The 26921-nt window shown below is 39.2% G+C and overlaps 1 protein-coding gene across 4 annotated transcripts in view; it reads right to left on the minus strand.

Moving 5' to 3' along the window:
- The window catches only part of SHLD2 (shieldin complex subunit 2), a 76704-nt gene that overhangs the window by 33353 nt on the left and 16430 nt on the right, over window positions 1-26921 (minus strand). The window contains exon 2 of one of the 4 annotated variants that reach the window (XM_040624210.1): window positions 17605-17651. Coding sequence is in view for 2 of the 4 variants with exons in the window: in XM_008696147.2 (XP_008694369.2) it covers window positions 8168-8237 (70 nt within the window). In the remaining 2 variants the exon portion in view is untranslated. Of the gene's footprint in view, window positions 1-8167; window positions 8365-17604; window positions 17652-26921 lie in introns of those variants that run through there. The other 3 variants (XM_040624211.1, XM_008696147.2, XM_008696145.2) reach the window with 3 other exon arrangements.

The raw sequence follows: 26921 nt of genomic DNA on the forward strand, positions 1-26921 counted from the left end.
ACTTTGAAGAACAATTTGGTAAGCTTGAAGATGCACATACCACATAACCAAATAATTCCACTTCCAAGTTTCCTCCCTGGAGAACTCTGGGTTTTGTTTGTTTGTTTGTTTGTTTGTTTTTGTTTGTTTGTTTTTTAAAGATTTTATTTATTTATTTGACACACAGAGAGACAGCCAGAGAGAGGGGGAACACAAGCAGGGGGAGTGGGAGAGGAAGAAGCAGGCTCCCAGTGGAGGAGCCTGATGTGGGGCTTGATCCCATAACGCCGGGATCACGCCCTGAGCCAAAGGCAGATGCTTAACGACTGTGCCACCCAGGCGCCCCTGGGGGTTTTATATATATACAAGAAAACATGTACAAGAATGATCATGGGAGACTATTTAAGCAAAAGAAATTCAGAACTTAAAAGTCCATAAAGAGGAGAATGGATACATCATGGAATATTCAGAGAAAGATTACCATATGGCAACAAAAAGAAGTAATCAAGAGTTACATATCAACATGGATACATCCTACAAATACAAAAATTTCTTTTTAAGTAGGCTCCATGCCCAGCATGGAACCCAGTTCCAGGCTTGAACTCATGACCCTGAGATCAAGACCTGAACTGACATCAACAATCAGACGCTCAACCAACTGAGTCACCCAGGCTCCCTACAAATACAATTTTAAATGAAAACAACAATTTGAAGAATATATAACTTTGGCCATCAATATATTGAATTTTTAAATATTTTTATAATTTGAGTATAGTTGACACACAAGATTACATTAGTTTCAGGTGTACAACTTAGTGATTCTGATTCGACAAGTTTATATATTATGCTACGTTCACCACAAGTAAAGCCGTCAGTATTAAATTATAATATATTGAATTATTAAATATGCCTGAGAATAAAACGCCAAATTCAGGATTGTGATTACCTTTAGGAGGGAGGAATGGGGATGTAATAGGCAAAGGTACACAAAGGGCTTGAACTGTACTGAACATGCTTGGTTTTTTTTAATGAGGTGTGGTTAAAGAGGCGTTCCTTATATTGTTCAGATATATGTTATAATATAAAAAAATCCTAGAAAGAAAAACATTGAGAGGCAACATTAAGAATGATTTTTAAATTTTTCTATATTTTAAAAGCTTTATTGTGATGAATAGTGAATATGTATTATTTTCATAATAATCAAATCTTTTTTGCTTGGTAATTCAGGCTTTTCTTTCACAATCTCCAAACTGAATATGATGGTCCAATAGTTGTAGAACAATGGACCTCAATCTAACATTGCAGAGTAAGAGCTGAGCACAACGATGGCAGTTAGTGATGTGTTAGCAGCCAACACAAAGATATACCACAATTTTCAAGGTTTATAATAGTGAGTTATTACTATGGAAACAAAATTTCGGTAAGTTTAGGTGTCAAGTTGTGACAAATAAAAGAGGACTAAGCCTCACTAATTACTATAACTACAAATCCCACCCTATCTAATCCTCAGAGAAAGAATAACCTGCATAAGGAAAAACCCGTCTAGTGGATCAATCAACATTTTACTACTTATCTGTCATTATTAAATTGGACTCTAGGGGGCCCCCAAATAGCACAGTCAAAACCTTCAAGTTGTAAAGATGCATTAAAATCAAGCAGAAGAGGAAGAAATAAAATATGCTGGCATGCAGGTGAGAATACTTACATTCAAATCAAATGCATAAAACTATTATGATAATGACCTTCCCTCTCTCAAATTTCTGGGTTTCTCTCCAATGGTTTCTTCCCTTTAATCTCAAATTTTTAAAAAACAAAACAAAAAAACAAACTTCTGGGGCGCCTGGGTGGCTGTCAGTTAAGTGTCTGCTTTCAGCTCCCATCATGATCGGGGATCCTGGGATGGAGCCCTGTGTCTGGCTCCCTGCTTAATGCTGAGCCTGCTTCTCCCTCTCCCTCTGCTGCTCCTCCTGCTTGTGCGCTCTTGTGCACGCTCTCTCAAATAAATAAATAAAATCTTAAAAAAAAAAAAAAACTTCTATGTTGTTTCTTTATTCTTACTTCCCATTTATTCTTCAACTCACTTAAATACAGCTCTTACTCCAATCATTTTGCTGTAACGCTTTTTACTATGAAAACCGATAACCGTTTAATAGCCAAATCCAAAGGTCAGTTTTGGATCCTTATCTTACTCTTTGAAGCTGTTTATAAATCCCACTTTCCTAAAGCATTCTTTTTTGATTCTGTGAGAGCATCAGATCAGAATTACTTTGTGCTTAAGAGAGATAATTGTTGGCTTATTCATTCAATCATTCATATAACAAATACTTAATACTATATGCTGGGCATTATGCTAGGTAATGGGAAGTCAGTGATGACAACAAGGAGCTTTAAGGAGCTTATAGTCTAATGGGAGTGATAAAATGATAATTATAAAATAGCGATATTAAGCTGCCACAGGATTAAATGCAGGGGTGTCCCTAACAGGCAGAAGGCAGGGGCAACCAAACCAACTGCCCATTACCTGCATTTTTCATAGGCTCTTTGGACTACAGTTAATGACAAAATTTTGAAACTGAATTTAAATAAATTCGGAGAAAAAGGAGTACAATACAGCCCCTAAGTCCCCTTCCTCACCACCCCAGCCCAGGAGCCAGGAAAGCAGATTTAGTTTCCTTACCCAAGAGACACACGTGCTATACGGACTCTCCAGAAGGTTTACAGAGACTGTAAGACACTCACTGCTTCTGCGACCTCACTCAACCTTTTCTCCTAAATGTCCTGCAGTCGGACTTTATTTCTTACCTCTGTTAAGACAACAGTGAAGTCCAAATTGTCAAATAAGTACTCATAGTACTAGACGACTCTAATTGTAAAACTCTCTTCCCTCCGTTTCTAGAATGCTACGCTTTCCTATTTCCTCTACCTCTCTGGTTCTTCTTTCTCTCTTTCTTCTTAGACCACCTCTTCTTTTCACTGCACACAACTGCGCAGAATTTCATCCCGTCTCATTCATTTAACTACTAAATATCCAATTATGTTTTACCAATCTATATTTAACAAACCACACTCCCTAACATCAGACATGCTTCTAGTCTTGCTATATTTGATACAATCACAGTAGATAAAAAAGCAATATTCTATGTAGCCTCTTTCTTGAAGGGAAAATCTGACAAAATGACACTGTATCCAGATGGGATTACACAGTCCTTGGACTCAACTCTAGTATGGTTTAGGGTGACAAGGCCCTGAGGACATAGGTCCCCAAGATTCAGAGCCCTACGTGCCCTTGGGCAGGGGAAGATGGGGAAGCACACAGGGGTGACACAGGGCATCTTGAGAGTTCAGAGAAGCTCTCCCAGGACAAGAGATGTCTGAAATGAATCAGTTCTATAAAACACAAGGTTATCTGTCCCTGATAATTATTTCAATATGCCTTTACTTGTCTAAATATACATTCCTGTTAAGTGTGGAACTTCCCCCATACATACCAAAAAATGGACTAGAAAGTATGGTCCTGTTAATTCAAAAAAGAGGAATTTTTTTAAAGGTCTTTATATCTAAGGCTGCTGCTACAAAATCTGCTGCTACAAAATCACAGGAGTTGTGAGTGTGTGAACAGGGGACTACGATGGGGGGGGCACAAAATATTTATCAAAGCAAAAATACAGAGACTGGAAAGTTAAGTTATAGACAGCTGATAAATTGCAATGATTCTAGGATATGTTTTGGGTGTACTCAGAGGGTTAAAGCTCATTAAGATACCAGATGAAACCTGCAAGTACATATCCATTACCCTGGTTAATAATTAGCCAATTTCTCAATCTGCAGAAGGCCACTTCAGTCAGAAAGACCAATACAACCATAATCCTTTATCTTTAAAGTGGTCAGAGTCTGATGAATGGGTCAAAGATTTATAAAACAGGATGAACTGTATCAGCAAGTTTTGTCTTTGCAGAACACTGCAACTAAAAATGCTTATTACAAAATATATGTGGTTAAAAGAGAGTGCTTTCTCCGCCTTATGAAACTCACTGTTATAGTGCCTCTCCATGTCCATTTTACTAAAAACACCAAGCATCATAAAGTTATTGAATAGCATTAAATGGCAAAATGAAGAGGCAAGACAGGGTTGTGATGAAAAGCATGGGTTTCCGAGTAGGATGGATACGGGTTACAACTCTACTCTGCAACTTACTAAAAATGTAAACTTGAAATTGTAGAAGCTAGGTGATAGTTACACGGGGCTCATCATTACTATTCTTGGTACTTTTGTAGATATCTGAAAACAACTATAATAACAAGTTAAATTTCTTTACATGTCAATTGAGAATTAAGTTTCTTTACCTGTCAACTGAGCATAACATCATGCCCTGTCTTACAGTGTTGTTGTGAGATGGGCACAAGGTACTCCCTCAGTAAATGTGAGTCTCAAACCTTGGAAACTCTACACACACGTACTTGGTAAGACAAACAAATATCAATCCATGGTATTTCCTCCAAGGTTTTGTTTTTTATGTGTATTTCTACATAGTTATAACCATAAAATTGAAATAATTTTGTATTCTGCTTCAATGGTATTATAGGGCCACCCTTTTATGTCAATCTATAATCTTCCTAATCATTTTTAATGCTCACTTAATACTCTAATGATGAATCTAATTTAGTTAACCATTACTCTCCAATTCATTAATTTGTTTCTAACTTGTCATTAGTATAGCCCTTGCTGCAATAAATGGTTTGGGGCATTCAACATCACTTTTCAATTATTTTCTGGTGGTAAACTCCCAGGTATGGGAGATGTATTATCGTGTTGTTTGCAAAAGAACTGAACAGTGGCATGGAGTTGTGGCTGAGAGTTCCAGCTTGACACAACTTTGTTAGCACCTAAAAAAATAATTTTACAAGTAAAGGTACTGAGCTACTTTACTGATATTTCATTTGCATTTCCCTAGACACGCCCAAATAGAAAAAAACAGTGAATTTTAAATTACATTTGGATGAATATCCTTACTACATGAGGAGTATGCAAGCACGTGCATACACGGGCACACAAAGTAATAAAAAAAAAATGGGGTAAGAAGATAAGCAGGTATATAGCACAGAAAAACACATGGTTAAAAACAAAGAAAACATGTGTCCTCCTAATAAGATGAAAGAAAAATTAGTAAGTTAGTGAGATAACATTGCTACCTATCAAATTAGCAAAGATTCATTGAAAAGTTACAAGGGTTCAGGGAAATGACTTCTACCCATAGCGGTTTAAACTAGTAAAGCCCTTCTGGAGGGCAATATGGCAATGTATATCATAAGTCTTAAAATTCTGCATCCCTTTGGCCCCACAATTACACTCGTAAGAGTTTAACCTCAAGGAAAAAACATTATATACTCTCTCAGTGACTTAGCTACAATGATATTCATAGCAGTATTGTGTAAAATCTTAAAAAAAAAAAGTGAGGACAAAGTGTATCTTGAGGTCTGTTAAATAAGTTATGGCACGGCCATATAAAGGCAAACTACACAGCCACTAAAAATCATAAAGACATATAATATCACATAAAAAATGTTCTCTTTCTATATATATACAAAACAAGGAAACTATAAAAAAATTATATACGGAAAGATTGTACTTTATATTTTAAAACACAGTATTCAGTTTACCACTATTTATATTGAAGTTAGAAACCATTTCCCCTCCTATGTAAGAAAAATACGTGTTCTCCATGGTAAGTGATATAAGTGGTGGCCAAAAAAAAAAAAAAAAAGCTCTTTTATGCTTTAACTTCATTGAATCAGTCCAATCTGTTATCTTACATCATTGTGCTAAGAAGTGACACCGAGTACTAATAAAGCCACGTATTATGTACATTCATGCTGAACTCTATCCTTAAGAATCACCAATAGCCGCTACATGCTAGTACCTGAATTTCCCATTTAAAATGGCAGAACAGGGGCGCCTGGGTGGCACAGCAGTTAAGCGTCTGCCTTCGGCTCAGGGCGTGATCCCGGCATTGTGGGATCGAGCCCCACATCAGGCTCCTCCGCTATGAGCCTGTTTCTTCCTCTCCCCTCCCCCTGCTTGTGTTCCCTCTCTCGCTGGCTGTCTCTATCTCTGTCAAATAAATAAATAAAAAATCTTAAAAAAAAAAATGGCAGAACAGTGCCACACTTTATGTAACCTATGAAAGGATAAAAGATATAGTATTTGTCCTAAAAACAAAAGCAGTTGAGGTTTAAAGATAACCACTCATTCTTGTGGCTAAACTAACAGCTACTAAGGCAAACCCAGGAGCAGACAACTGATTCCTTAAAAGTCCTTGCATGACCTTGATTTCCTTTCCAACACTCGGGTTTTCAAGTGAGCAATGTCTTCATGGTCCCACTGCCACCTCATGTTTGTGCAGGGCAGTGAGCCGCCTTAGTCCTGCATGCAACACGATGTGAATGTCTCCTTCCCACACCCTATTGCAGGCATGTGCCTTTCTCCCAGTAAAGTCCCAGCATTTAAACAGGAAGTGAGCCTTGATCTAGCTGCTTTTTTACCATCAGAATACAGTGACCAGACACTTGGATTTGCCCAGAAGAGTCTTAGTTTAAGCGTGCTATCCTGGTGGCCTGGTCAGTCAGTTTCCCTTTCCACTCTTCAAACATCTCGGTTTAGAGATACATTATATAGTCACCAAGTTAAGAACCGCACAAATACATGAATAAATGTTCTATTAGGGAAGAGTGTGCCTCTTAATACTTTTTATCAGAAACTTTATAATAATAGGAACAATTTAAGGGAGAAAGGAAACATTCTGTTCAGTTTTCCTGTACAATTTTTTTTCAAGATTTTTCATTTCTTTATTTTGAGAGAGAGACAGAGAGATCCCAAGCCGTGGGGGAGGAGCAGGCTCCCCGCTGAGCGAGGAGCTCCACGCTCCATTCCAGGACCTTGAGATCATGACCTGAGCCCAAGGCTGAGCCCAAGGCAGACGCTTAACCAACTGAGCCACCCAGGTGCCCCTCCCATACAATTTTTTAAATAATGAAATACTAATAGAAATAAGGTTGAATTGTATCTAAAAATTACAACATGCATTTAAGAATCTCACAACAGAGATAAGAATTAAATTACGTAGAGAAGAGAATTAACGTGTTTGGCAACCAAGGGGGAAAAAAGAATCTGGCCGTCAGGTTTGCAGACAGGTACTTATGAAGAGGGGTAATCACGATCTCTAAGCAGAAGCTGGGTTCCAGGGGGCTGCCTGCCAATCCCCGGGTTTGCTACCATCTCCACCCATTCCCTAAAGAAATACAAACAAACCAAGGGAGAAACAAACAAACAAGAAAAAAACTTTGCAGCTTAAGCCCTGACATTCCTTTGTAAAAAGTCACACTCGGCCAACGGGGACTCCATCCTTCCAGTTGCTCAAGCCAAAAAGCTTGGCGTTCTCACTGATTGATTTCTTTTTCTCCTAACTTCATCTCCTAACTCATCAAATCCTTGTAGCCCTCCCTTTAAGATTCCTTTAGAATTTGGCCACTTTTCTCCCCCTTCACCTGCTACCGTCCTGGTTCAAACTACCATGGTCTGGATGATGGGCAACAGCCTCCTAACTGCTTTCCCTGTTCCCCAATCAGAACACTTGGCCTGGGTCACACAGCCTGGAGGTCACGGAGCAGGGGCTGGAGGATAGAACGTCAGAGCCCACGCTCCTCACCACTGCTCCATACTGCCTTCTGCTTTTCTGTCTTGGCCTGTCCGTGCAGCTAGAACCCTGCCTCTGAGTCACCAAGTATCCTCACAGAGCACTGGCTTATCTAAAGAGGTGAGAAAGGAGCAAAACTTCAGTATAAAGAAGCTTCACTATCAAAGAATTCCGCTGGGAAGGTTCACTTCCTAATGAGGTAAATAATAAATGGCTTTTAAGAAAACATCTCTTTTAACCCCTGCTTCCTTCCTATCTGACCCATTTTCTCTCTCCCTCTTTCCCCCTCTCCTTCTCTCTCTTTCTCTCTTCCTCTTCTTTACCACCCCCCCCCCATCTCTCTCTCTCTCTTGTCTCTCTCTCACTTCTCACTTTAATGAGCTGGCAATGAGATGCTAAGCTTCCAAGAAATTAAATATTCAAATTTTAAAACCTGTTGCTCAGTAGGTTGAAACAGAAAGTAAACGTAACAAAGTACAGTTGACAGAGCCACCTACCTGACCTAACCTTACACTTTTTCCCTTTCACCTTTAATATCTTCAAGTGTGGGATGCCTGGGTGGCTCATCAGTTAAAGCATCTGCCTTCGGCTCAGGTCATGATCCCAGGGGCCTGGGGTTAAGTCCCCATCCAGCATCATCGCATCGCAGCACCATTGGGCTCCTTGCTCAGCAGGAAGCCTGCTTCTCCTTCTGCCTGCCGCTCTCCCTACTTGTGCTCTCTCTCTCTGTGACAAATAAATAAAATACTTAAAAAAAAAATAAAAAATAATATCTTAAAGTATACCCCAGCACCTAGGATAACATCCGTTAACATTTTTCCCCTAACTCCTGTTTACTAGTTTTTAAATTTCTTGAATTTAAAATGTTTGTAATTAAACATTTGATAATAGGCACAGGTCTTGAGAGTCCTGTCAATGACTATGGACGACTATCTGCACCCATGTCGCCATCACCCAAAACAAGACATGGCACATTCGCATGGACCTCAGGAAGTTCCCTCCTGTTCTTTCTTCAACACTGTCCCTCCCTCTCCAACCTACAATTATTTTCTGATTTCGATCAGTGTAGAATCGTTTTGCCTTTTCTTGGACCTCATATAAGCCATATAGTATATGTTCTTTTTTTTTTTTAAGATTTATTTATTTATTTATTTATTTATTTATTTATTTGCTTGACAGAGAGACAGACAGCCAGCGAGAGAGGGAACACAAGCCGGGGGAGTGGGAGAGGAAGAAGCAGGGTCCTAGTGGAGAAGCCTGATGTGGGGCTCAATCCCAGAATGCTGGGATCACGCCCTGAGCCGAAGGCAGACGCTTAATGACTGCGCCACCCAGGTGCCCCTATGTTCATTAATGTCTAGTTTCTTTCACTTCACACAGTGGTTTTGAGACTCATCTGTGTTGCTGGGTGTATCAGTTGTTGGGAACTGAGAACACACCACACGTTGTCCATTTTCCTATAGATAGACATTTCAGTTGTTTCTCATTTTTAGCTCTTATGAATAAGGCTGCAAAGAAGACTTTCGAATTCATAAATTTGTGGACATGTTTTCCTTTCTCTTCATTAAATACCTAGGAGTATAACTGACAAATCAGAGAATAGATATGTGTTTAATCTCATTAGAAATTGCCAAATGGCTCTCCAAAGTAGCTGTGGCATTTTGCACAATCACCAGCAACGTATGGTTCCAGTTGTATCACATCATCCACAATGCTACGTATACTTAGTCTTTCTCTTGTTAGTCATTCTAGAGGGTGTGAAATGGTATCTCGTTGTGAGCTTATGTTGTGAGTTTACGTTGCGCTACTCCCCTGCTAACTAAGTGATGCTGAATGCCTTTGCAAGTGTTTACTGACCAGTAGTATGTCCTCCTTTGGAAAGTCATCGCTTTTCCTCGTTTTGTTACTGGACAATTCCTCTTTTGCTCATTTTGCTGTTGGGTTTTTGCAGTTCTTTATATCCCCTAGATACAAGTCCTTTGACACATAAAAGTGGTAGAAATGTTTTCTTCCCACTCGATTATTTGATGCCGGACATTTTAATTGCTGGGTGTTGGTTTCTACTGTATTCATTTAAAGAGTGATAGATTCAGTTTTGGCACACAGTTGAATTACTTACAATTCATTTGATACTTTCCAAGCATGCTTCTGAGCTTTGTTAGGGTGGGTTTAAAGGGGGCTTCAGTCTATGGCTAATTTTACCCCACTCCAAGATGTCCAGCCAATCTCCCTGTATGAACCAGTCTCTCCTCAGTGCCTAGAAGAAACACACGCTATTCCAAGCTCTGTGTGAGCTCCTGGAATTGTTAGTGTGCCGATATCCAGTGTGGCTTTCTTTCCCCAGCATTGTGGGGTTTCATACTTTGCATATGCAGATGAGTATTCAACAAAGGTCAGAGGACCCTTCTCTAGATCTCCAGAGATCTCCTAGTTGTATGGATTTCTGTGTAGTACCTTTGCTCCAGTTTTTTATCCCACAAATTCTAGGTGCTTTAGCTTCTCTAAACTCTCCTGGGCTCTATCTGGGTTTCCCTACTCTGTGCTGCAATCTAGAAAGTGCCTACAGGCAGTGTGCTGGGGTACCTACAGTGCTCATGTCATTTCTTTCAAGGATTGCCATCCTGCGCTGTTTTCCAATGTCTGAAAGCAGCTGTTTCATATATTTTAATCCGTTTTTCAGTTTACAATAGGAGGGCAATTTTCAAGGCGGTTAATCCTACACGGGAAGATGTACCAACAGTGTACCACCGTTATTTTTTAGTGGTTGTTCTAGAGATTAAAATACGCACCTTGAAGTTATCATAGTCTACACACAAACAAAAGTGCACTAATTCAGTGTGTGAAAGTTATGACAGCATAATTCCATTTCCCTCTCCTGGCACTCTCACGGTATTATATTCTACTTCTATATAATCTGTAAACCCCACATGTTAATATTTTTGCTTTAAATACCGGAGAGTCTGCATGTGTCTATTCCACGTGAAGGTACCAGAAAGTTTTCCTGAATACTGGTACAGGTATTTACCCTTCCTGGTGTTCCTCATTCTTTTCTGCAGACCCAAGGTTCCATCTGGTCTCTTTTATCTTTACCTTGTGGAACATTTTTTAGCATTTCTTAGCAGTTCACATCTGCTAGAGACAAATTCTTTTCACTTTTTAATCTGTGTGAAAATATCTTTGTTTTACCTTGATTTTTGTAGACTTTCTGTTCGAGATAGAATTCTAGGCTGACAGGATGTTTTGTTTTGTTTCCTTCGGCACTTTTGTGGATGTCATTGCGTTGTCTTCAAGCCTCCAGCTCTTTCTGGTGACTCTTTAGCCATAATTCATATTGTTATTCCCATGTACTTACTGTGTCTTTAATCACTTGCTTGTGAGATCTACTCTACAGTTTCAACAGTTTGCTTATGGTGTGCGTAGGTCTGGGATTTTTGCTGTTGCTGATTTGTTGGTTTCTTTTTGTTTTGTTTTGTTTTGTATTTAACCTACTTGGGGCTTGCCGAACTCTCAATTCTGTGAATTGAGGTTTTTCATCAATTTTAGAAGGTCTTGACCATGGTCTCTTCAAGAATGTTTTCTGCCACTTCTCTCCTCTTTTGAAAACTCCAAGTACACATACATTAGACTGACATTATCCCACAGGTAGAGGAGTTCTTTTCTCCCTCTCCCCTCCTCTCTGCTCTCTCGTGTGTCACGTTGAAATGTGCCATCAACAGGGTTCCACGTTCACTGATCCTATCTTCTGACATGTGAAGAAGCTATTAAACCCATGTGCAAGCCCAATCTTCACTTCTAATATTGTAGTTTTCATTTCTAGAATTTCTTTTTTTTTTTAATTTTGGTTTGTCTCTTTATTTTATGAATTTTTACCTGATTTATTTTCTTATCTTATTGCTAGTAATTCCAGAATGAGGTAGCATATAGTCTTTTTTTTTAATGTTTTTTTTTATTATATTATGTTAGTCACCATCCAGTACATCCCTGGTTTCCGATGTAAAGTTAGATTTCTAGAATTTCTATTTGGTTCTGTGGTAGAGTTTCCAGGACGCTGCTAAAGATCCCCACCTGCTCATGCATGTTGTCTACATTTACCATTAGACCCTCTAGCATTCTTTTTTCACAGTTATCTTTAAGTCCTTGTCTGATCATTCTACCACCTGGATTACCTCTGGATCTCCCTCTTCTGGTGATTTCCTCTCCCGGTATTTGGTCACATCTTCTTGCTTTTTCTTGTGTCTTGTAATTATTTATTATAAGCCAGATATTCTGTATAAAAATACATTCACGATTGAAGTAAGTAATATTTCACTTCTAGAAAGAGACGTGACCCTTCTGTCAGGCCGCGGGAACCGGGGCTGAGTCAGTCTTGTTAATCTGGGTCTGGGCTTTGGCGCAGCTTTAGTTTGCTGCAGCCTATCAGTGGCTTCAAATGTTTAGAGGGTGGGAACCAGGACCTGCCCTGGAGCAGGGTCTGGGATCCAAGCCCAGGTAGGATTCCAGAGACCTGCCTGTGCTTCACGGCTAAGCCATGGGCTTTCAAACCGTGGGAGTGCTTTATATGTACACTGTGACTGGACGATTAAGTAAACAGATGGCAGATGGTGTGAGCCAGGTTTCTCACTACGAGAATAAGAGTTTACAGATAAACAAGGGGAGGAATTTAGAATGACCTATGTGGCAATGGATTTGAGCTGGACATGTCAGTATGAACTCATATTTAGCTTAATATAGATGTAGATGGGTATACATAGAAGTATTTATAGATATGTGTATATATACAGATTAGTATATGCACATATATTCCCTGGCTCTGTCAGCTGAGAGGGCCTACAAGCACAGCACTCCAGTAGCAACAAGCACATCTAACACCTAGATCTTGGTTTCCCCATTCTCTAATAAAAGGAACCAGGGCTCCTTGGAGAAATGGCTGACTGAAGGACTGTGCCAGGAAATACACAAATAAACCTGGAGCATCACAGAGTGCCAAAAGTAAGAAAGTGTACTCTCTCTCTCTCTCTCTCTCTCACACACACACACACACACATACATACACATTGATGGGGTTATGTCAAAGAGGCATAAGAGCCAATTGAAAGAGCTCCCAATGGTCAAAGGTGGAACAATTTCACCAACAAAATAAATAAAGTAGTAACTGGACTATAACCTCAAGAATAAAATAAATACCCATGAGTCCATACTGTTAAAGAAAATGGGGGTGCCTGGGTGGCTCAGTCAGTTAAGCAGCCTTCGGCTCAGGTCATGATCTTGGAGTCCCGGGATCAAGCCCACATCAGGCTCCCTGCTTGGTGGGGAGTCTGCTTCTCCCTCTCCCCCTGCTCCTCCCTGGCTCATGCTCACTCTCTCTCAGATAAATAAATAAAATCTAGGAGGAAAGAAAGAAAGAAAGAAAGAAAGAAAGAAAGAAAGAAAGAAAGAAAGAAAGAAAGAAAGGAGAGAAAGAAAATGACTAAATAAATAAATGAGGGAAAAAGAGACAAATTTCCTACCCAGGAGAATTCCAAATAATTTACAGAGATGTTCCACCCTTAAGGACAGAGAGCATAAGTACCCACTACTTAAGTGTGGGCTTTGGATAAGTGACTTCCTGCCACAGACTGCAGTATGGAAAGAGAGAAAAAAGAGTATTTACAGCGGAGAAACTTGAAACACACTACCTCAACCAGGAGATCAAGCTCAACATCAACACTGATAAGTCACGGACCCTTAATATGTTGTGATGAAAATGGCAATTAGCCTCTGTGGTCTTCCTCCCCAAAACCAAAAGCCCCACCCTAATCATGAGAAAAATACGAAACAAATACTAATACAGGGACATTCTACAAAACACCTCACCAATACTCAAAACCGTCAAGGCCATTAAAAACAAGGGAAGTCTGAGAAACTGCCACAGGCCAGAGGAGCCTAAAGAGACATGACCACTAAGTGAAATGTGGGACCCTGGATGGGACCTTGAAACAGAAAGAGGACATTAGGTAAAGCCAAAGAACATATGAATAAAGCATGGACATTAGTTAAAATTACCATACCGATATTAGTTCATTACTTATAATAAATATGTCATACGATTAGAGGTGTTCATAATAGGGGAAACTCAGTGTGGGTCATAGGGGAACTTTCGGTACTACCTTTGTGATTCTTTTATAAAACTAGAACTATTCCATGGGCTCTGTGCTCAGCAAGGAGTCTACTTGAGATTCTTTCTCTCCCTCCTCCACTGTCCCTCCCTACCCCCTTGTGCTCACTTGCGCTCTCTCTCTCTCAAATAAATCAATAAATCTTTTAAAAAACTAAAGCTGTTTCAAAAAATAAAGTTTATTTTTAAAAAAGACAAAAACTGGGAGCTCTCTCTCTGCTTTAAGCATGACTGCCAGGTTTTTCATTTGCTAGGGATTCTCTTTGCTTTCCAGTCCCACACCTTGCTTTCTGCAGCCTAGGTGACCTCTCTCAGCCTGTTCCTCCCCAGCCTTCCTGTCGGAGGGCAGCTTCCTACATCGTGGAAAGGCCTGGAATGAATCAGAGGAGTTTCTCTTACCTCTCCTGCCCTGTGTTCAGCCCCAGGGAATTGAAAGCATAGAGTTGCAGAGTGTGGGGGTGGGGGTGGGGGTTCTCTCCAGCTCTTTGCCTGCCTTCAGCCTTGCCTAACTGAAAACCTGGGCCACTTCTGGTGAGTTTCTCTCAGCTCTCCAGGTCTACTCCTTCACCCCTGCTCAGCCCCCTGCTTGCTGCGGGCGGTTGCTGTGCACTTGGAGGAAGTTCCGTGTGCCTCATGCAGGGTCTCTGTCAGCTCGACTTGCTCGGCCCAGGTGTGTGGCTTATCACCCCTGAGCATTCAGTGGAGACCTGTGGGTGAGCGCTGGCGGTGCACTTGGCTCTTTAGTGCAGGAGCAACTGGGGCTTCTCCGGGTTCTAGCCTGTCACACCAGCCCGCCCGCACGGGGCCACAACACGCCAGCCCAGAGTGTGGCAGGTTCCTCTTCCTTGGGCTGTTCTACCCCAGAGAAGCCATGGGTCTCTTCTCTACTGTGAAACTTTCATTACTCTCTGGAGTTTGGTTCATTGAGGTTTCCTTGTATCTTCACTCGCTGATGGGTTTTTAAACAATGATTCTTATTTGGCTTCTGTTGGTTTTCAGGGTGACAATAACAAAACCTTGTGACTTTGTACATCGAAAGAAGCAGCAGGATTCATTCAACACTTCCGATGGTTCACGCCACACACACCCCCGAGGCATTAAGCTTTCCGCTCAAATATCCTCTCTCTCCAAAGAAGCCTGGCCTGGTTACCCTGTCTAAAAAAGTCTCACCAGATCTGGCAAATCCAGAGAGACAGAAAGCAGATTAGTGGTTGCCAGGGCCTGGGAAAAGGGAGGGAGGAGTAGGGAATGGCTGCTTAATGGGTACGGGGTTCCTTTTAGGGGTGATGAAAAACTTCTGGAACCAGACAGTGGTAATGGGTACACAACATCATGGATGTACCTTAATGCTACTTAACTGCACACTTTAAAATGGTTAAAAACTTTATGTGTATTTTGCCACAATAAAAAATGAATAGATAAATAAATGCTTAAGCAAATGAAAAAAAATCTAGCAATAGTTTCTGGGAAGATGGAAAGATTGAACATATATACTTAATTTCATTCCTTCCCAAAATTGAGCTAAAATGCTCATAAGGTATTTTTAAGGCATAAACAAAAGTTTGAAGGCTGGAAAGCAGATGGAACAGTGGTACCTAGTAGCAGATCCAGGAAAGCTGAATCTTAAACCAGGAAGGTGGAAAGATAAAAATCAACCTGACTTGGTCCACAGAATTCTCAAAAGGCATAGGAATTGGTAACATGGTACCTCAGGAAACAGGGATGTAGGGAACACCGAATAAGGCAGGTTGGTTGAAAGCTCTTTAAGAAACGGCTTAATCTCTCCATGCCTTCCTAAATTTCACGTGCTTGGGTTAACTATGCCTCTTTCACCAAGGCAAAACCAGAGGGTTATTCTCTGAAAAGGATTTCTGAACAGAGGGAACAGAGCACTGCATGGAGAAGCCCTTAATGAAATCAGGGGATTAAGTAAACACATGTGTATACTGAATGCTGAAATCCTCAGCCTTTCTCCCCTACTCAGCCCCCAGAGAACCGGCTAAAAGTTCTCACCCACCAGGCAGGAGATTAAAAGACACTTCTTTTCAGAAAGAAGAAAGTTGAAAGAAATCGGAAACAGATACCAAGTGCTCCCTGTTAGATGGCAAAGCCAGGCCACCCGACAGTGAACTCACAGTCAATGAGTACCAGTGGTGCACTCGAAGCTTCTAATCAACTTTTAGGACCGCACCTTTCACAGCTCAGGATCACTAATCAGAGGAAAAAACAGAAAAAGAAGAAGAAGCACTTGGAGGAACCACAGACAATGTTAACAGAAAAAAACTTTTTAAATTTATTTTTAAGTAATCTCTACGCCCAACGTGGGGCTCGAACTCATGACCCTGAGATCAAGCGTTGCACACTCTTCTGACTGAGCTACTAGGCACCCCATCAGAAGAAACTTTTCAACTAAAAAAAATTTTAACCCAATCATTCATATCCTTAGAGAGGTAAGAGTAGATAGCACATGCATGACAAAGAAAATACAATGCTTTTTAAAAGAGACCTTGGAAATTTGGGTGCCTGGGTGGCTCAGTCGGTTAAGTGTCTGCCTTCAACTCAGGTCGTGATCTCAGAGTCCTGGGATTGAGCCCTGCATCGGGCTCCCTGCTCAGCGGGGAGTCTGCTTCTTCCTCTCTCTCTGCCTGTGCACTTTCTCTCTCTCTCAAATAAATAAATAAAATCTTTTTTTAAAAAAAGACAGAGACCTTGGAAATTAAACTTAGGGATATTTATATATATAAGAATAGAGAATAAAACAGATGATAATAAGAAAAAAAAAACAAATAAGGAAATTAGAGGTCCAGTCAAGATAATTCAGTATCTGTACAAGAGAGGCTGGCTCTAAAGGAGCAAAATGAGGGAAGGAACCCATGAAAGAAGACAACACAGGAGAGAGGAAATAGATGATCCAACACAGAGGAAGACAGAGCCCCTAGAATGAGAGCTGGGCACTATGGAAAAGCAGAGGCTACCTGGTACCGCAGCACTTTGCCCTGGGAGGGACTTCTTCAAGATGATGACATTAACAGAATAAATGATGTGACAGAAAACAGGAACTTTGGGCAACTGATAGAGATTCCTGAGTTCAGTTAGTGATAAGGACACAGAAAATCATATAAACAAGTTATGCCCTAAACTGGAAACTCAGTTAACATCAATTCAAATATATTACTTGAGAAACCACAGGTAAATCCCAAACAGCAAAGAGAGTCGAGAACAGTCACCTCTGAGAAGGTGGACTGAGGGTGTGGACTGAGAATCCCTGTTTGAACAATCCCTGACAAACTAAACTTGCTGAACTGTATAACCTTGAAAAAAGCGTACACAAAAGAATATGGAAGATAGGGAAAGAGTGCAGAAAACCCACCCTAACAACTACATCTGACCTCTGGAAGCAAAGAAGTCCCACAAGATTGTCCCACAAAGGAAAAAATAATGAGAACAGATGAGTTTGAGGGGGAAAAAAGAACAAGAAAGAAGTAACATTACTGCCATGCTATCGCAACTCTTGTCAAATGCGTGGCGTCAACAGCAGAAATCCGTAGGTTTCTGGGCTTCAGTTTTCTAGTCTCTAAAGCAGGTGTAACAGTATCTCTCACAGGACCGTTGGTAGGCTTAAATCAGACAATGAACATGAAGTGCTTACAGTGATGGTAGATATAAATATTACTAACACAGTTAATAATTCACTCTTCTTTAAATAATTGAAATTCTTTTTTGATATCAAATCAACCAATTCAATTGTCACAATACTGAAGAGTTTACTTGAATGCTTACCTTGTCTACTCAAACATCAAGGCTCCCAACCCTTTCACGTAGGTCTCCTAAAAAAGAGGGAGAAAGAGAAACTGACTATCCAAGAGAAACAGAAAAATTGTTTGTAAAAATACTTATCACACTAAAGAATTGACTGTACAGAAAAACTACTCAGGTCACCATGCTTTATCTTACACGTTCTAGCTGGTTATGATCAATCATTCACTCACGAAGCAAGTCAGCAATTAGAATTGAAAACTTTGTACCAACTGTACATTAACTCAGTAATGCTGAGACAAGATTTCCCCATTTCAAAATAGGCAAAGTCTCCAACTTATGCACAGGCTATCTTCTCCAAGTTCAGTGATACTTTGTTAGAAAGCTTGGGAAATATTTTTCCAGAGAAGCAAACTTACGAAATAAAGTTGAGGCCCTGGGCAATCACCAAAACCCAATTTAATCCATAAGTTCTCTATTTCTGGGCCTTTGGGTTTGTTTGTTTTTTTTTAAGATTCCCCATATAAGTGAGATCATACAGTATTTGTCTTTCACTTAGCATAATGCCTTCAGGTTTCATCCATCTTTTATTTTTGTAAATAGCAAGATTTCTTTCCTTTTTATGACTGAATATTCCAGCGTATGTGTGTGTATCACATTTTCTTTATCCATTCATCCACTGATGGACACTCAGGTTGTTACTATGTCTTCATTGTAGATAATGCTGCAATGAATACGGGGATGTAGATAACTCTTTTAAGATAGTGATTTCATTTCCTTCAGATATATACCCAAAAGTGGAACTGCTGGATCATATGTAGTTCTATTTTTAATTTTTTGAGGTAGATTTCTGATTTGTAGTTTCTGCTCTACTTCTAATTAGTACAGAAGCTTATCAATTGCAAACTTAATACCATGTCCCCCAAAAATATTTTTAAAAAACTTTTTGAAAGAGTCGGTATTCAGACAAAAAGATCTGATTAAACCTAGTATTTCTCTAGCTCAAATGCAGCTACATATTCTTAGATATTTCAGAAGTAAAATAGATATAAAGTTACCCAACACAATAACAAATTATTTTAGGCACCAAAATAATTGTAAAAATAACTGAAAATCATAGGTTAATACTATAGAATTTAGTAAACAACATATTTAGTGTCCACAACGATACTTATTTTCACAGTTTAAAACCTGAGAGAAATTTACCTAAAAAGAACTCCCTTAATTTTTCATCACTCTAAGAAAACAAATCAATCTCTATAATGTACCCACATAGGAATAAAGATTAATTTATCCTAGAGAGAGAGAGAGAGAGAGAGAGCTCACTTCAAGCTTTTCAGAATGACTGATAATCTCATTTCTTCTTCCAAACACAAAAGTCATAGACTGCCAACTTAAATGAGATATGGCATAAAAAGCACTTAAGCTCCAATCTAGCATCAGAAATTATTCCATAAATGTTATTTCTTTTGAGCACCCTTTCTGCTCTAAAATTCTATACCCCCAATAAAACCAACTTACTTTTTTCTTTATAATGATTTCATTTTCTGTAAATTTATGAAGGCTATGCAAATATTTGCCAGAACAAATGGAGGAGGTTGAAGAGTTGATACTGACTACTGACAACAGTGGAAGCAGACACAGGTAATGTCATCAGCCAAAGAGACAAAAGCATCTCTAAACTACCTACTACATTAACACAATATCCTTGACATCGAGATTTTTAGGTGAGGTCTTTATGTGATAGTTTTGAAAAATTTTGTATATCCAAGAAAATTTAATCATAAATAATTAAATCTATGTGATAGTTTTGAAAAATTTTGTATATCCAAGAAAATTTAATCACAAATAATTAAATCTATGTTGAACTTTGTTTCAAGAATGTTTTCTGTTAAAAGAGCAATGTTTGGGACGCCTGGGTGGCTCAGTTGGTTAAGCGTCTGCCTTGGGCTCAGGTCATGATCCCAGGGGATCCTGGGATCCAGCCCCGCGTCGGGCTCCCTGCTGGGTGGGGAGTCTGCTTCTTCTCCTTCTGCCCCTCCCCCTGCTTGTGCTCTCTCTCTGTCTCTCTTCATCTCTCAAATAAATAAATAAAATTTTTTAAAAATAAAAAAATAAAAATAAAAAAGCAATGTTCGATGTTGTGGCATTAGTAACCTATGTAATAAAACATGAAATCCACTTAGGAAAAGTGGAGCAGGAACCTCAATATATCACTTTTAGAAACCTATACTTATATGAAAGCAAACATCATCAATTCCAATCATATTCCAACTTCTAGGAGAAGTGGGTGAGTAGAGGAACAAGAGGGCATGAAAATTTTGACACTATTTCTATGGTGTGGGTTTATATTTTAATGTTTTCATTTTGAAAAGCAAATAGGCAAATTGAGACTTCCATCTGGCTTGTCAGAAGGGCTGTCATTAGAACTAATAGTCTCAGGTTAACATTTTAATAAACTTTTCTCTCATATCTTCAAGTACCTGAAATACACGTTAAAAACTACGGAACGTGATGCTGCTCCTTTGGAAAACATCTGGTGGTTCCTCAAAAAAGTTAACATAGAGTTCCCACGTGACCCAGCAATTCCACCCTAGCTATACACCCGGAAGAACTGAAAACATACGTCCACACAAAAATTTTCACAAATGGTCATAGTAACATCATGCACAATAGCCAAAAAGTGGAAACAACCCAAACATCCATCAACTAACCGGTGGATAAATAAAATGTGGTATATCCATACGATGGAGTATTATTCATTTTTTTTAAATTTTAGTATTTAATAGAGAAATGCAACGTTTAAAAAATGTCATGTCAAATGCAATAGCAGCCGATTAACTTATTTTACTTCAGATACAATAGAAAATGCCACTTCCGGGGGTGCCTGGGTGGCTCAGTCAGTTAAGCACCTGACTCTTGGTTTCCACTCAGGTCGCGGTCTCAGGGTTGTAAGATCAAGCCCCCCATCGGGCTCCGCACTCAGCATGGAGTCTGCTTGGGATTGCCTCTTTCCCTCCCCCTCTGTCCCTCTCCCTGCTCACACGTGCACACACTTTCTCTCTCTAAATAGATATATAAAATCTAAAAAAAAAGGAAAAATCAGGTTTCTGCCAAACCTGATTCTAGGTGAGGCCAACTTTAGTCACCTACATAATCATATGCCCAATGTTCATTCACAATCTTCCTGGCTGCTCTTAACAGGGTTTGAATAAAGTAGGCCCTTAATATACATGAATTAATTACATAAATTATCAGATTAAATAAAAGTCTCAACTTAAAATAATAAATCTCTTAGCACCTACACAAACCAGGCACTGGAACCAGATGTTTTATACATACTATTACTCATATCGACCTCACGATACTTTACAGACGGTTAAGTAACTTACCTAAGGTCATAACATAGTCAGTTGTAAAGCCAGAATTCAAACTAAAGTCTGTCAGGGATACACTCATTTTTGTTGAAACATTCCAAGTGTTGGCTACAAAGGAATGTATTTTCAGTTTAATTGGCAGACACTCATATTCTCTTTTGAAAATGGCTTCTAAGTGTTTAGGGAATGAGAAAGTTCTTGAGAAGTGCTTGAAGAGAATATTATTGAAGAACAAAGCAAGGTGTCTGGGAAAACATACAATGCACTGTGTGCCCACTATGGTGCCACATGCTGTGCGGCTGGGTTGTTTTTTTTTTTTTTTTTAAGATTTCATTTATTTATTTGTCAGAGAGAGAGAGCACAAGCAGGGAGAGAAGCAGGTTCCCGCTGAGCAAGGACCCCAATGTGGGACTCGATCCCAGGACCCTGGGATCATGACCTGAGCCAAAGGCAGATGCTTAACCTACTGAGCCACCCAGGCATCCCTGTGCTGGCTATTTTAAATGCATGAACACCCCATTGTTACAACAATCCTGGGGCACAAATATTGGTACCTCATTTTTTACATAAGAGGAAACTGAAGCTTAGAAGGTTCAAGAAGGTCCAAGTTTACAGAAGTCGAAAGGCACAAAATTGGGATTAGAAATCAAATTCAGTCCATCAGGAAGTATTTACTGAGTGTTTACTAGATATCAGGGCTAGAAGACGTACTTAGGACAGAATGCTAGAGATCTCCCCACATACAGCTCAAAACAAACCCATTTTCTTTTTCCTTAAGGAGTAAGTCATTGGGAAATTGCAAAATCTCCATAGATTTTTCCTTTAATAGCTTTGTTTTCAATAATTACTCATGCTTTGGTTAGATGTGTTAAGTACTGCCCCCTAAACTCCAAAGTTGACTGCCAGGAAAACTGAACAAACCTCTAGTAGCAAACATAAAAATAGAAGCGAAGTCTGTCCTACATGCATGATTTTGAACATATTGCTGGATGTAGAGAACCACTTTGGAAAATAAACTTCGCATATTCTGGAGGATGGATTAAACCCTTTAGCATTCTGTGAAGCTTCTGAAGGTCTGGCAGATTTTAAATGACAACAGTGAAATTTCAAAAAGAACAGGATAAGTCAGCACCAGAGCTAGTTTAACATTAATAATAAGTGATCTAATAAATAGGTCTATGTTTGCCCAGTCAGGTTTTGCTTATTATGTCAGTTGGAAAGCCGGAAGGAAACTGGTTTTAACTCCCATACAACCTGTATCAGGAAAACATCACTTTATCAGAAATGTAGCTGATGTCAGCGTTAACACTGAGGCAGTTCAAATTAAAACTGACCTTTCTTTTCCAACTATTTTTGCTATTCATTCATGGTATAGAATTGAGAGCAATTAACATTTGTCATGGGCTTTCTATGTGCCAGATATTACATGAATGTTCTCATTTGATTCTCACAGCCACCCTGCAAGATATTAACCTTGTCTCTTAGAGGAAGAAGCATAAGTTTTGAGAAATGAAGTGACTTTTCTAAGGTCACATAGCCTGTAAAGAGGCAGAACCAAGGTTCAATCTCAAGATGTCAGTTACCGTCATGTTCCATAGCACTAAAAAGCTGTCAGTTTATCTTGTAAAGAAATTTTTATTAAAAAATTTATAATAATATAAGAGCACGGAAAGAACAGTAAAATAGTGATTTGGATTATAAAGTGTTTTAGTACCTCAAAAGTAGTGTAGAGTGATGTTGACTTTTTAAAAATTCCTAGGAAGGTCATAAAAGAAACATAAAATGCCTTGAAGTCGAAATACTAGTCTTTTAATAACATTTAAAATTAACAAAAAAATAGGGGCGCCTGGGTGGCACAGCGGTTGAGCGTCTGCCTTCGGCTCAGGGCGTTATGGGATCGAGCCCCACATCAGGCTCCTCCACTATGAGCCTGCTTCTTCCTCTCCCACTCCCCCTGCTTGTGTTCCCTCTCTTGCTGGCTGTCTCTATCTCTGTCGAATAAATAAATAAAATCTTTAAAAAAAAAATAACAAAAAAAAAAATATAGCACTGAATATAATCAACAGAGAACCAAGTTTAAAAAAAAAAAAAGAGTTCTATTCTAAAATAATAGTGTTTAAGAGACTGCACCAGTGCAGGCTGGCTGAAGGCAACACTTCCCAGTTAACTCCATGGAAAACTAATCCCTATAGAAATACTGAAGACAATGAGCTTCCATTGTTAAGCCAGTTTGAGAAATGCTGCACTAAACACTAAACCAGTCTTCTTTCCAGTTACAAATAGTACAATGTAATGCTTGAAAATCCTCGGGAGCCAGTCTATCTGGGATGGAGTCCTGGCTCTTCCACCAACTAAGCCATGTTTCTAACTTTGGGCATGTTATTTTACCAACGTGGACCTCAATTTTCTCATCTGTAAACAAAAGGAGGTAATTGCGGAAGACAGACTTGTTGTGAAGATGGATACATGTGGGATTGTTGGAACAGAGCCTCAAAATACTAAGTACTCAATAAACGTTAAATTGTTAGTGGTAATGTCGTTTCCCTGAGCCTTTATTAAGCTGATGAAAGTTGACGTTCATGGTTAATCACCTAGTGGGAAAGGGATACGGTACGTAGCTTCTTCTCAAACTCATATGATGGAACCCACTTTTTCACTGACCATCAAGAAGACTGCTTAATGTCTTTAAAACAAAAACCACAACACAAAAACCATATTCTGAGAAATAATAGAGAATTCCATCACTAAAATAAAATCTGTTTAAAAAACAACACAGTTAGTGCTTCCCAGTTGCTGAACACATCAAGGTGCTAGAAGGGTAACATGTCCAGAGTGGGCGTGGAAGTGCTCCTTCCCCCATACCCTGCCCTTCATGGCTCTTCCATTTGGCTGTTCCTGAGTTGTATCCTTAATAATAGAGCATCTCCTTACAGATTCCAGCACATGAATTCAGTGCCCAGAACCTATACATGTACTGAAATGAAACACCATTGTGTTTTCTATTCCATACCTGACACTGTCTTCAAGCGAACATCATCTGCCTCATCAGATCTGTCATTCAATTATCCAGAATACTGTGTGTTACCTGTTCAGTCATCACCCAGCCTGGAGTCATCTGACTAAGGAAAAAAATGTTTTCCATTATCAAGATATGGCCATCTATGTAAGTCTCATATCCTCTGTATAGATTTGAAGATATTCAGATAGTGTTTTTTGCATTTGGTGTTTATTGTGCCCATTTGTAAAATTTACAGTCATTGCTGGAAGTGCCAATTATGTTACCCTATCATTAAGAATTTTTCTTTCTTTTTTTTTTTTAAGATTTTATTTATTTATTTGACAGAGAGAGAGAGACAGCCAGAGAGAGAGGGAACACAAGCAGGAGGAGTGGAAGAGGAAGAAGCAGGCTCCCAGTGGAAGAGCCTGATGTGGGGCTCGATCCCATAACGCCAGGATCACGCCCTGAGCTGAAGGCAGACGCTTAACGACTGAGCCACCCAGGCGCCCTATATCATTAAGAATTTTTCTAAGCAATATGTTAGGATCTTCAGAAATGCTTATAGCCTTTGATCAAACAAATCCATTTCCAAGAACCTACACTATGGAAATAAATAAAGAATACATGATAAAATTTTATGCAAATACACATATCGTAACATGGTTTAATATTCTAGAAAATTAGAAATACAGCTGACCCCTGAACAAAGTGGATGTTAGCGGCATCGACTCCCACTCAGTCAAAAATCTGAGTATAATTTTAACTCCCCGAAGACTTAACTGATAGTCTACTGTTGAGCCAATTACATAGTTGATTAAGACCTACTTTGTATGTTATATGTATTATATACTATATCCTTACAATAAAGTAGGCTAGAGAAAATAAAATGTTATTAAGAAAATCCTAAAAATGAGAAAATACATTTACAGTTCTATATTGTATTTATTGAAAAAAATTCGCATTAAGGGGACCCGTACAGCTCAAACTTGTATTGTTCAAGGGTCAACTGTACACAAAAAGTCTAATTTTAGGGGAAGGATGAAATACAGAGTGGTACATTCGTTCTATTATGCAGTCATTACAAATGATGTTATAAAGGTTATGAATAATGCTACATGAAAAAAGCAGGTTACAAATATAGGTTCACAGTATAAGCATAAAACAACAAACCAACAAAACACCAAATAATCAAAATATAAGAGAAAAAACTAAATTAAAAAAAAATACATCAAAACATCAACTATGGTTGACTTGAGCCACAGATGACCCTTCTTCCTCCTTTCCTGTATTTTCCAAGTTTTCTTTACTGAGTATGCCTTTCTGTTAAAATATTTCTTAAAAACTCAAAAAAATAAAAGGTCATATTTTCTCTCCAAAATTTTCATTAACTCTTACTTGCCACCACCTAGCCTTTGAGCTAAAGTTCTAATAAATGACAAAAGAAATGATGTGAGGTGGGCTGGCCTAGTGGTTAAAAAGATTGAAAAAGGGGTGCCTGGATGGCTCAGTCGGTTAAGCGTCTGCCTTCAGCTCAGGTCATGATCCTGGGCTCCTGGGATCCAGTCCTACATAGGGTTCCCTGCTCAGCGGGAGCCTGCTTTTCCCTCTCGCTCTTCCCCTCCCCGCCACTTGTGTTCTCTCTCACTTGCTCTCTGCTCTCTCTTCCTCTCCCTCAAATAAATAAATCAATCTTAAAAAAAAAAAAGATTGAAAATATTAAGACATGATTTTTTTCAAACATTATCTATTATTTTGTGAGAGGTAGAGATGGTTATGTATCCAAGGAAATCATATTTTCTGCTAGCAGAATTGTTCTCAGTTTGCATAGTAAAACCATACACACCAATATTTCTTTTTTTAACTTATTTTATTTTATGTTATGCTTTTTTAAATTGAAGTATAATTAACATTCAGTATTCTACTAGTTTCAGGTGTACAATATAATGATTCAACAATTCTACCTATACATTACTCCATGCTTATCCAGGTAAGTGTTCAAGAGCACATACCAAGGCTCTGTGAAAACACCATGCATCATGATTCTAAGTCTTCCTTAACCTAAGGAAGTCTGAAAGCATAGTTTAAAAATACCAAAGAGCAATGTAGTAGAAACTTTCGTTTTAAGAAAGGCATTTTGGGAGAGGTAAAACTTTGAGAGTGTGGTCTTGCAACTTTATAAATGGACACATTTTCTAATTCCAAAAATAGACATTTAATATGTAGCATTTTGGGTTATATTTTTTAACTTAAATCTGATTTAAATATTGCTGCAGGAGTATTAAATTTTGAAGTCATCAAGGAGATCATGAATCATTCTTACTGCTATTCCCTCCTTTTGGGCCTCGGTACTTTTTACATTCCCCCTCAAGCTGGCATTAGGCTCTCAAAAGGCCTGACAACTTAAGATTTCTCACCCCAATTTGGACTCAGGATTGTCTCTACCCACCCACCCACCCCTTAGACACAAGTTTGTCAAGGTCAAAAGATCAGGTGAGCACCAATCGCTTCCACCCTGCCATCCCCTCACCAGGGCTAACCTTCACCAAAGAAGAAAACAGCCCCACGCTAGAGTTCTTTATGACATGCTGAGCAAAGGCCACAGATTGCTAAACCTTGCTAAGTAGACCTGAAAACAATGAAGTCATCTAGCTCTGTGCATAACCCGGTATGTCAGTCTGTCAGCATAAACATACTTTCCCACAAAATTAACAAAAATTTGGAGATCAGCTAAGACCACCATGTTTTTCATCATTATCACAATCATCCAAAACATAAGCCCCTCCAAGTAATTCCCCTTTGCCGCTGCACTCTGATCTCATTTCTGCTATGTACTCTCCCCTCCTTGACCATCACACAAATCCACTAGCCATACTTCCTGATAACCCTTTACACTGTTCCACTGTAAACTAACACCCAAAACCTTGAACCAACTTGAGAAACCATTCCAGCAGTCTTCTTGTCTAAAC

Source organism: Ursus maritimus, unplaced genomic scaffold (assembly GCF_017311325.1).
Source record: "Ursus maritimus isolate PB19 unplaced genomic scaffold, ASM1731132v1 scaffold_7, whole genome shotgun sequence".
NCBI classification, from domain to species: Eukaryota; Metazoa; Chordata; class Mammalia; order Carnivora; family Ursidae; genus Ursus; species Ursus maritimus.